This window comes from Channa argus, chromosome 23 (assembly GCF_033026475.1).
Source record: "Channa argus isolate prfri chromosome 23, Channa argus male v1.0, whole genome shotgun sequence".
Lineage (NCBI taxonomy): Eukaryota > Metazoa > Chordata > Actinopteri > Anabantiformes > Channidae > Channa > Channa argus.
The window spans coordinates 9,287,295-9,299,331 of record NC_090219.1 but is presented as its reverse complement, the minus strand read 5'-3'; the positions used below and the strand labels follow the sequence as shown (position 1 = coordinate 9,299,331).

The 12,037-nt window shown below is 42.9% G+C and overlaps 1 protein-coding gene across 6 annotated transcripts in view; it reads left to right on the top strand.

Moving 5' to 3' along the window:
- LOC137108771 (alpha-1,3-mannosyl-glycoprotein 4-beta-N-acetylglucosaminyltransferase C-like) overlaps positions 1-5,791 on the top strand; it is a 90,470-nt gene extending 84,679 nt beyond the window's left edge. For 4 of the 6 annotated variants that reach the window (XM_067493788.1, XM_067493786.1, XM_067493787.1 and 1 more), the window contains 3 exons: positions 109-260; positions 814-961; positions 1,142-5,790. In XM_067493788.1, coding sequence (XP_067349889.1) covers positions 132-260; positions 814-961; positions 1,142-2,298 — 1,434 coding nt within the window. In that variant the 5' untranslated portion in view covers positions 109-131 and the 3' untranslated portion in view covers positions 2,299-5,790. Of the gene's footprint in view, positions 1-108; positions 261-813; positions 962-1,141 lie in introns of all 6 variants that reach the window. The other 2 variants (XM_067493784.1, XM_067493785.1) reach the window with 1 other exon arrangement.
- Positions 5,792-12,037: the final 6,246 nt, after the last annotated feature.

The window sequence follows — 12,037 nt, the reverse complement described above, 5'->3', positions numbered from 1 at the left end:
AGTCTGTTGACGCTCTGTGAAAAGGCAAATTGTACACATGCAGCACCTCAGGCTGACAACATTTAAAGCAAGGCGGCCTAAATGTGCTTTCATGTTCCTCTAACGCAGATTGCAGCGAGAGTGTGTACAACATGAGGCTGGTGTGGAAATCCCTGGACAAGATGAGGTGTCTGAGGAAACGCTCCACCATCCCCTTTCTTGGCTTCCTCATCACATTTCTGCTCTTCCTGAACCTCTACATTGAAGACGGCTACGTGCTGGTTAGTAAACTGCATTGTGCAAGGTAGAAACGTACTCTCATCGAAGTACCCGCTCCGTATATGTAGTCCTGGAAGCCTGAGAAGGTAATTTGGACCAAATATGCTTTTGAAATGATCTCGCTGCCCCTTTTATAATTGCTTGTTTTAATAAAAGAGGCACGTTTAAATTTTCATAGCATGGACCCAAGTTGAAACCATCCACATGATTTATTTGGCACTCGTGGTGTCATCGAAACTCTGTAATCACTGTACATTATTCGTGTTGGTTATTTGAATTATTAAGAGGTGGCACACATTTCCAGCTCCCTGGTGTTTTTCCCAAGTCCATTTGCTCAGCTGTGCAAACTGCCTGGAGGGGTTTCAAGATTCTTTTTGTCTCTAAGCCTCAATGCCACATCAGAACATGTATCTTCTCAACTTTTTACAAGATGTTAGATATAAGTTTTTCCCTTCATTTGACTTCTTTTCAAAATCAAAGTGACTCTTCTTTCCTCCATGTATTGTTGTGCTATGTTTGTGATTTTGTAATGTGTTTTTCCATGTTGGGTTCTAGGAAGAGGATAAAAGGCAGCTAAGGGAAATGTCAGTCCATCCTCCGAGCTCAGAACGATATGTTCACACCTTCAGAGACCTTAGTAATTTCTCTGGAACTATTAATGTCACGTATCGTTATCTGGCTGGAACTCCACTGAACCGCAAGAGTAAGTTAAATGTTTCTTTAAAGAGGATTTTACATGGACTATTGTACTTTTATTGTGAGAAACAGGCTTGAGTTTAAGATTTGAAAGCTTCTTTAATCTCCCGTGAATCTTTACTTACAATTTTCTGCAACATTTCTCTTTACATTGTGTTTGTAAAAAGTATTTGTGTTTTCTTCACAGAGTATCTCACCATTGGACTGTCATCAGTCAAAAGAAAAAGAGGAAACTATCTCCTGGAGACCATCAAGTCCATTTTTGATCAGTCCAGTTATGAGGAACTGAAAGAGATTGTGGTTGTGGTCCACCTGGCAGACTTTGACCTGGTCTGGTGTGAAAACCTGGTGCAGGAAATAACAAGGAAGTTTGCCCACCACATCATAGCTGGACGCCTTCTCGTTATCCAGGCTCCAGAGGAGTACTACCCGTCTCTGGATGGGTTGAAAAGGAACTACAATGACCCAGAGGACCGGGTCCGTTTCCGCTCTAAGCAGAACGTGGACTACGCTTTCCTCCTCAACTTCTGCACAAACCTCTCTCACTTCTACATGATGCTAGAGGACGACGTTCGCTGCTCCAGGAACTTCCTGACGGCCCTGAAGAAGGTGATCACCTCCAGAGAAGGATCCTACTGGGTGATGCTGGAGTTCTCCAAACTGGGCTACATCGGGAAGCTGTACCACTCCAGAGACCTGCAACGTCTGGCTCATTTCCTCCTCATGTTTTACCAGGAAATGCCCTGCGACTGGCTCCTCATCCACTTCAGGGGTCTGCTGGCCCAGAAGGACGTGATCCGCTTCAAGCCGTCACTGTTCCAGCACATGGGCTACTACTCCTCTTACAAAGGAGCAGAGAATAAGCTGAAGGACGACGACTTTGAGGAGGACTCCATTGACATTCCCGACAACCCTCCTGCCACGCTTTATACTAACATCAACGTCTTTGAAAACTATGACACCACCAAGGCTTATAGCACTGTGGATGAATACTTTTGGGGGAAGCCTCCTTCAACAGGAGACTTCTTTGTTATAGTCTTTAATAAATCTACCAAAATTAGTAAAATTAAGATTTCTACCGGCTCTGACGACCGACAGAATGACATTCTCCACCACGGAGCTCTGGAAGTGGGAGAAAAACTGGTCGGGACTAAAAAAGGGAAACAATGTTCCTCCTATATCACATTAGGGGAATTTAAAAATGGCAACATAGAGGTTCAAGATGTAGACCACAAGATTGCCTTTGACATTGAGTGTGTACGCATTGTGGTGACAGCTAGCCAGAAAGAATGGCTCATCATCAGAAGTATAGGTCTATGGACTACACAACCGCCCAGCCAATGAGGACTATACTCAAAGACTCTTATGGTGTCCACTAAGGTTTTTATTATTACCATTTACTAATGTATGTATTTCCAGGTTTATTTATTCATTTTGTATGTATTTATTGATCTTCATTTGATTGCATTCAATAGTTTTTCTACCTGTAAGTTGTAACCATTTTGGAGCATCTTCCCAGTCATTGTTTAGGACTGTTCAGCTGACCTCAGAGTGTTCATGACCATGTGTTTCCTGCAGTTCCCCGTAGTCATTTCCTTCATTTCAGCTTTTCATAGCTATTCTTGCGATACATTTTACATTTTATCAGCATAAAATGATGCTGCGTTATTGTTTCAGAAAACAGTCCCTCTGGGAATTTGGGATGTTGTGGTCTTGACGATCACTACAGCCAATCTCCTAGTGAATCGATTTGTTAGAAAAGCTGAAATCAGGCATTTTAGGCTGATAAATGTTGTTTAACCAATTAAAGGATGAGGCTGGCCACACAGTATGCTACTGTAAAATACGTCAGTGAGCTGTACGGTTTCAATGGGTTAAAGTCTTTCACTCCAGTAAACTTTGGCGTTGAGATGTATTTTAAATACCATCCTGCTGCTATAAACACAAACTGGAGCACCAAAGATATATCCATCCTCAACGGAAAATAGTCCCCCAAATACTCCTCTATGAGTAATGCTGGCTAGAAACTACTGTGCCCACATGTTTTAGGAATTACTGAATATTGGAAAGAGAAGCATATTATATGTTTGCTGCAGTAGGAATGACTGGGCTTGGGGCTGTACAGCCAGACTAATGTGTTTTTTCTTTACTTTCCAAAGGATTTGTTGATCGTAACAGATGTATGGAATGATGCTGGCCTAATCCTTTAATTAAAATCTGACTAAGAATTGAAAGTAGAAACGAAAGGTTTACAACTTTATTTTTTTTTTTAAGCACAACAGTGTCAATAATATCGCCCAGCCCTACCTTAGAAATGTGTCGGTCACTAATGGAAGATGCAGTGAGCTCTCGAAGGTTCTTCCCAAAGGCGCTGCAAGTGAGGAATGAAGGCAGATGCCAGAGATTTATACAATTTCAATTTCATTGCATTGGACAACACACGCTTTTTCCTGGTACGAACCACCAATTCTTTAGAAATGTGGGGAGGGTACGGCTGATACAGAAGGTAGTAGTGGATTCAGAATTTTAAGAAACAAGCTCTCCCTAAAACTAGCATCCATTTAGGCTATTGTGTCTCCAGATAGTTTTCATTAAAAGTGTAGTGGTTGGACTTCTTTCCTAAGAATTTACCCATTTGTCACACCTTTAATTGTTTTAAATATTTTCTTTCCCGGTTTAATCATCTCCTTTGTTGTGTGGGAGTGGGCAGAGCATTTTTACCGGCTCTGTATGTTCTGTCCAGGCTGCTGACAGGAGAACAATGTTTGTTTTCACCCATCTTCTCCAAGAGCTGAGATTAGATTGCACAGTGAAGAATGGGTCAGGTCTGCTCTTAGGTCTCTTTTTTTTTTCCACCACAGCACAATTTTCCCCTAGTAAATTGGTCTGTGTTTGCCTCACTCTCTACACCAGCAAAACAACATTTCCCCTGGAGCCATAGGATCTCAATTCGTTCTTTCCCCAATGTTGCGCTCTCACAGCTCCAGTGTTTCTGCTCCTACATGGTTCCCTCTCTGTGATCTTTGCTCTTGCTTCTCGTAGTCTGCTGCTGCTGCTGCTGCTGCTTTAGGGAAACTTGGTAGGCTTTTCTTTGAAGATAATTTTCAAATTCCCCCGCCTTCCTCTGCGTTGTTAAGCCTCCAACATTAGCAAGAATTAACAATGCCCAAAGCAATTTAGAGCCATGTTGAAAAAAAAAAAAATGGCCTTGTCATTTTTCACGTTTATCTGATTATATCAGTGACAGATTCGTTTCTCCGTTGAAATTGTGTCAAGAAATTGTTTTGCAATGCAATGAAGAGCGAAACGTTTACATAAAAGTGAGGGTACTTTAGGGACAAGAGGTGAAAGCAGCTCATCATTAAGCATGCTACAACTGTTGGGGTAAGCTTTGTCTGGATGTTTTGCGATAGCCACCTGCTCCATGTTTTCCCTCAAGGTCTTGTCCAGTGTCACAAATCCGAGACCTCTCGCAGATTGGTTTGTTGCACCTCCTCAAAATCCCTGCTCAGCAAATCCCACATTTGCTATCTAAAGTCAAATGATAATGCCCACCACCTCACATTGTGGCTCACAGTTCTTTCGTAGGATTTCCCTTAGAATGAGTGATTCCTTGACCCGCATGGATCAGCTCCTTGAAGGATGGGCAAGAGTGGGGGCGGGGGGAGCGGGGGCTGAATGATGCATACTATGCTGTCAATTTGGCCTAGTATTACCTGCTCACAAGCTATAAACACGGGATGTCACCGCAGGGCACTTAGCTGTTTTACAAGTGTAATATGCCTCAAGCCCAAGTGGAGCAACAGTGGTACGAGGCTGGTATTTGTGGAGGAGAAATTGCTGTCTGATCTGTTTTTGAAATAAGACACTAGCCAAAAGTAGCTGCGAGCTGCAGATTTATGGACAGATTTACATCTTGGGGATAACAACAAAAGCTGCATAAATTGCTCAACTGGATGTCAACAAACTGCTGCACACAGCAATTCTTTGCTATTGGCAGTGCGTTTGGAAACAATCCATACCAGTGCTCGAGTCAACATGTGCACAAGATCCGTTACAGTTTGCATTTTACGTTCTTCGTGACCTGTTTGTTTCCCTGTAGTTGAGGATAGCTAACGGCCATCCCGTCTGTCCATTTGTCATGAATTAAACACTAACTTGCATCAACAGACGTATGTGAGGAGAAAAGTGTTTTGTTGACCAGTCATACGGTATTAAGGTCGGATCTGCAAAAGCTCCGAGCAAATGATAAATGTGAATATGATCTGCGGGTCCTGAGTCTTTTGAAATGAGAGCTGTCTTCCAGTGGAGCATGTACAAAGTGCATGAACAAAAGCATTTTTCAGTGGATAAATAAACTCCTTTTGTACTCCAGGATCTATGAATTATTGTTCAGCTTCTGCTAATGAAGTCACACTGGGTTTGTTTGTAGAAGCCTACCGATATTACCTTACTACAGGATAAGGAGTTCCCACGTGCTGTGTATTGTTAAGTGGAATGAACGTGGTAATATGTTGTTTTAGTGTCTGTTTTACTTTCCATTGTTCTCAAAATGGTACCGTATTGTAATATGACATATATTTTTTTACACCTATGATTTCAAATGTTGTTATTGTATATATTGTATTTAAATTGAAATTAGATTAAATGAATGAATGCAACCTTTGTGGTGCACTGACTGCTGAGACAGCCGTGCACAAGCGAGCACAAGATATTTGATATTTGTCTGCGGTGTCAGAGCTGGAACATGGGTTTAAATGCCTCAAGGAAAACCAACCACTATTTACATGACCCTGAATCCAAAGTGTTGTCCCCTCTGTCTTTGCCTGAACGGATTTCGCTGATGAATTGTTCACAAATAGCAGTGGAACGTACAGTTATGGCATACGTTGGAAATAATAAAAAATAAGATAATTGACATTTGCAGCTCGTTGAAACTTGCTGTGAGAGCGAGCCTGTTTAACTCAGATCTCGCTGTAGCCAAAAGCAAAAGCCATACATTATTCATTTCAATATTCATATTCATTCTTTTTTAGAAACTGCATATTTAATGAAGCTGCGGGTATGATGCTTAGGGGTGATACTGTACTGTTTAAAGCTCAATGCTCTTTGTGTATTTGTCAAAAGGGGCCATGCATTTTCCAATATAAAGTGTAATATACCAGGGAACATGACTGACAAGGACAGCAGACACAAAAATGCTGTATAATTGATAAACCAGTTTGTTCAGTGCAAGGTCCATTATATGATTGAGTCATGAGACACATATCAGATAAATATAGGTTAAACGTCCATGTCACATTTTGCCTAACAAACATTACACTTTTCACACATATCTCCTTTAAGAAACTGAATTAATCATTGCCTGTACATCCATGGTTGGAACGCAAAGTAGCACGTTATGACTTTCCATTGTAGATTGACTAAAGTGCAAATAACACGGAGCTTAGGTGAAGCCCACAGCTAACTCAGTGACTTTATAACAAAAATGGACCCACCACCACCTGAAACACATGTCAGTCAGTACAGTGTTACATCCACCTCTGGAGCCCTGACAATCACCTCTATCCATCAAATACAGATAATTATCAGGTGTTGAAAACATTTGACATTCACCCAAATCAAACTCAAAATTGCAGAAAGCTTTGTTGTAGTAAAAGTTATCCTACAATGACTTTTAACTACTCAACCGCCAAATGGAGTTTTAATCGCAGTCAGTCATGTTGATGTTGAGGTGTGAGAGTTTCCTTTAGCTGTCCACTGTCTCCTCAGTGTTGTCTTTGATCACAGGCAGTAGTATGATAATGGGATTTGTGAGAGAGGGATGTGGAGAGTGGACACACACCAACTCCTATCATAATACAATATGGGATCTGGACACTGCAAAACATGATGGGGGCTCTGGACAGAAGAAACAACGAGAAGAAGCGAATTGATACCCTGCTGAAAAGATGGCGATTGCTTTGAGGTCTCTAAGCATTGGAATATTTATTTAAGGGTTTAAAATTGCAGCAAAAATTTAAGTTTAAGATGATTACAGAACAAAAGGGGCAAAGAAGGTGAGAAAAGAAAAAAGAAAAGAAAAAGGTTTTAAAAGAACAAAGGAGACAGAAAGCAGTGGACGTTAAAGAAAGGTAGAAAGAAAAACAGTTTACAAAGAAGTAAAACGAAGAAAGGAGCTTTTAGAACTGAGTTTTAACTTCACTGGTGCTTTTGTTTTGAAAGGGTCGCATGCTTCTTAGCATCTTGGCAACACTGCTTTGCTAATTGTAAGGGTTTTATTTTGAAAATCTGTCACATTTTCAGCCCTTTCTGTGAGGTCCTAAGTCATGAGTCAGGTGTGTGTGTGTGTGTGTGTGTGTGTGTGTGTGTGTTTGTGTGTGTGTGTGTGGTGAGGGTTCAGCTGAAACAAGAGAGAGGACTGGATGAAGAAAATGCTGCGTCATCGCACAGAAACCTCAAAAAGATGCCTTGAATCAATTACTATCGATGATACTGATACAATCTTATGAGTACTAGTAGTAATACTAGTATCTGAGACACTAGACAGTACTGACAGTACAAGCAGCCAAAAGCTAAAAATAACAGTAATTTTTCAAAGTACCAACTGAGGTGAAGTTAAATGAATTAAGGAAGATTTATATACATTTCCATACAGATATATGGAAATAGTGACACAATAGAGTTTTCGGGGAAACAGCGGAGCAGAGGCCCTGTGTGTTAGTAAAGAGAGAGGAGACACGTGTCGTCACAAAACTGCAGGTGTTTGGTTTTAGTCCGTGTCGGGGAAGGTGAACAGGGCAAACCGGCCGGAGCTTCGCTTGCAAAACGGGCGAACAAACACCGAAAAAAACTAGAAAATCCTACTTTGATTTTGGTAGCTCACAGCTTGGCTTTCCATTTCCAGTTTCTAAAGGATTGCCAGTTGGATGTCATACAGCAATGCTAATATGATAAAAAATAAAATCATAAACGCTTTAAAAAGTTTAAGCTAAAATGGTGCAAGCTGCGTAGAGAAAATCGCAGCTATTAAGGGGCTTAGTGACAAGCCGGATAACATCTCAGTTTAAAACCTTGGCTGTCGTGGCAGCACACATCCAGAGAACAGTTTTGTTACAGTCGTCCCCGCCTCTCTCCATCTCCTGTCCTTCAAAGTCATCCAGAACCAAATTGAAGGTAAGTGTACATGACAGCCGGAAACCTGAGAAACCACAGCTAATGTGTGCTATGAAGGATCCAGGGTAGCAAGTAAAAAAAAAAAAAAAAAAAACTCAATATCCCACATAACAAGACCTGCACTGTGCACAGCAGGAGACATCAGCCAATCAATTGCTGTGGTTGCCATGGTGCCGGCTGCATGTACCTACACTGAAAGGCAAGACCCACATTACACCAGGCTGATATGGATTGGGTGGATTTCCTCATTTACTGTTTGATCTGTCCTGCTCTCCTGCTCCTGGTAGTCGACCTCCGTGCAGGGATTTTAATTCCACCTCACAGTAAGTACCAGTCCATTAAGATGCAGCGGCAGCAGCGTGTGTGTGCAGCAAATCAAGGGAACAATATGATATCTTTCTTTTTTTTTTAATGCTTCATCTGTTAAGGTACACGTGCAATATGTTTTCAAGCACCAGTCAGAGCAGCATCAAAGCATGTCAATAGCTTCTGATTAGTGCCCTTTGTGCTGTGCGGTTCTCGCAGCGGTTGCATCACAGACTGTGAGGTAGGACTAAGCCGGAGAAAATGGGGGCGGGGAGATAAAAAAACATGGAGGAAGTGGAAAGAAGTGCTTCGAACGGACGGCTGGGTAGGTACAAGGGCTGAAAAGTATTGGTGTTGAAGTGAAGCTGAAGGCAGGGAAACAGGAAGTAAGTGCAGGTGATGAATGACTCGTAATAACCTGGCAAGGAACCTGTGATTGTGTGTCTGCTGGTGATGGACGGGCCCGTCGGCGTTCAGGTGCTCTAAGGCTGATACACTGGATACAATGGGGCCCGAGAGCAGCTTGCATCGCGGGATACTGAACCACTTTGATAATGGCAAACGAAAAGGATGTATTCTTATCTGCCAAATGTAGAATGAAAATGGCTGAGGCTGAGAATGAAAGCTCGCCCAGCATTAAGTCATCATTCACTTCCTGTTGGAAATGGAATCTGCACACGTGTGGGGCTTTTTAGCTCCCAGAGACGAGGTATGATTGGGTGGGTCACAAGTTTAATTACATGGGTTAACCCGCACTCTCATTGCGTAGATGATCCATTGCCGTGGTGCAGACATCCTGCGAAATTCCTTTCATTTGCCGTCATGATGCTGAACATTAACGGCGAACCAGCCCAGCAGAACAGCGTGTCCTTCATTTTAACTACTCCCATGGCATTTGCAGGGTCTTCATGAGGAGTGGAGATAAAAGGAATGGTGCTGCAGGTGCTGTTGGAGCCAGTTCCTGCCTCGGAGTGGATGGTCCCTATGGCAAACGAGGGTTTAATCGCTCCCAATTGCTTCACCTCACAAAGGTGTGACCCCCTCCTCTGTCTGCTGCTACCTTCACCACCACCTTCCCATCTGTCTCACATTGTTGCCAGTGAACAAATCTTGCCGCAGGGAGATGTGCTGCTACTTCTCCTCGCTCCCTTCTTCCCCGAACCTCCACTTTCCGCTTTGTGGCGCCTTCATCCAACTGGGAACAGCGAAAGGAGTAATCAAAACAATTACCCAAGTCCCATTTTGTTTCATAGGAGACTCGTCTTTTTTCATGTGAATCTCCAGCCAAAATGAAACAGGTTGTGTCTTGGGGGCTTTTTGTGGAATATCACACAGGCAGCAGCTGTCACAACACAAGAAAAGCTTCAGTGGCGTGCTGCTTGTACCAGCAGGTTTATCACTTGGCTCTTTCAACAAAAGATCCAAAACCAATTACCAAAGAAAAAAAAAAAAGAAGTGGAAGAACTGCTAAAGCTAAAGGAGTCACATGAGTCACATGATCAGAAGAGATCCTCTCATCATCAACAGTGAACATATAACAATAAGGATCGTGATGAACAAAGCAGCCACAGTACATATTTCACAACCTCTAGGGGTCTGTTTTCTCAAAAGGTTCACAGCAAACTTTCTTAATGCCAACCTCTATTCCAGTGTGTGTCATGGTCAGCCAGATAGCTGAAAAGAAAAGCGAGGCAATGTGTTGGCAGATCAACAGAGCCTTGACTTTGATGAGACAAAATGAGCTCACCACAAGATGCATTGCCTGGCCCTCCCCACTGCCCACTGTTCATATCCATCCCCAACTCCCCGGCATGTTGTCGGAAATTGTAAAGACCTTAATTAAAGATTAATGTCAGGGTTTCTTGCATGCACTGCTAAGATAACCCATTTCCCAGGGCGCGTTGCTCAAAACTCTCCAGGCTGGACACCAGATTTTTTTCTTTTTAGCTTTCAGAACAAAAGCTCTCAGCTCTCCGGCCAGCACGATCCTTTCAGCTGAAGGACAAGCAATAACAGCTCCACTGCTGTCTTTGCGATGCCACCACTGCGCCTGGGAAGAAGAGGAGGTTGAGTCACTTTAATTATCCCAGACACACAATCAGCCCGCTGAAGGCACGCTACACCACCCTCACAGCAATTACTGGTGCCCGTCTCCCTCATCAAGCCTGGTTATAATGTCGGGGCACGCCACAGAGTGGGGACTCTGTCTGCGGGAATCAGCTTCATATTACATGCCTCCTCACAACAAAGGTGTAGCTGCATGACGTGCATGTACAGGCAAAGACGTTCAATCATGTGTGTGCATTTAGATTAATATGTAAATGTGTTTTGTCTGCAATTTCAAACAGATGTAGATGGGATCTGACCAACTCCAGTGGGGTGCCACGATGCTGAAAGCAGTGCCGTAACGGGGCTCGTTGGTTTCTCCGTCAGATCGTCTGGTTTTGTGGTTTCCCGCATCTCAAGGCTGTTTCTTATTTGTCCCGTGAAAAAAGATACGATCCACAGAGGGTGACATGTCTACCAGACACATCAGCTTCCGTGTTCACAATCAATATAATAAGACTTGTAGTGACAGAGCCGCACAGAGATGGCCTGAAAGCAATTTAATTTAGATCCTTCTGTACATCTCCACCACGGTCTCGTCAAAATAACATCTCATAGATGCTCAAATAAATGAAAAACAAATACTCCATGCAATATCCAGAGGCTGTGATAACAGATACAGGGTTTCAAACACACACAACTACTCTAAGGGGGTGGGGAATGATATCTGATCATCATTGTATTTGCTTAACACGAAGGAGGCAAAATGATGGTTTCATTGCAAGTGATGCTGCTGTGTAAGACAATCTCTTGCCTGACAGAGTGAGAGTGAATGGCAGTTTCAGGCATCGATTCCGGCTGGTGTTGCCTTCTTGTTAGCGGTTTTCTGTGGGGGGGGGGGATCGATTTTGCCGTCTTCAGCAGTCAGTGCAGAGTCAAGTAAAACTGACGTCATTTTTTTAGTCAACAACGAGGCTGTGAAGTTAGCCAGTATACAAAAGTGGCAGTGAAAACACACTTCGCATCCATCCAGTGTCTGTAGATGTTTACCATCCCACCCTGGACAGGTCGCCGGCCTCTATCACAGAGACACATACAGAGACAGACAACGGTTCACTCTCACATTCACACCTTCAGGCAATTTAGAGTCACCAATTAACCTACTGTAGCATGCATGTCTTTGGACAGTGGTAGAGAAGCCATGCAACCTCCTCACAATAAGGCTACAGCCTGCAGCCAGATTCGATGTGAGGCAGCACAATCGCAGTTTGCTTGAGTAAAAATATATGACAGGGCGATGATGTCGGGCAACGTGACATGACGCAGACCTTTGACGATTTCCACAATGCAGAATGAGTTTCCGTTGCTGTGCTGTATCAGAAAACCAGCAACAGACAATTACAGTTTCCACTGCTGACGCTGTTTCCGCATTGACTGTTAACAAAGAAACAAATGAAGACCTGTGTTTAATTAACTCAAGACAAATAATCGAGAAGATTCATTGAAGACGGCATCTGCTTGACCCAGGTAGTCTGTTATCCTTAGAGCCAGTGAC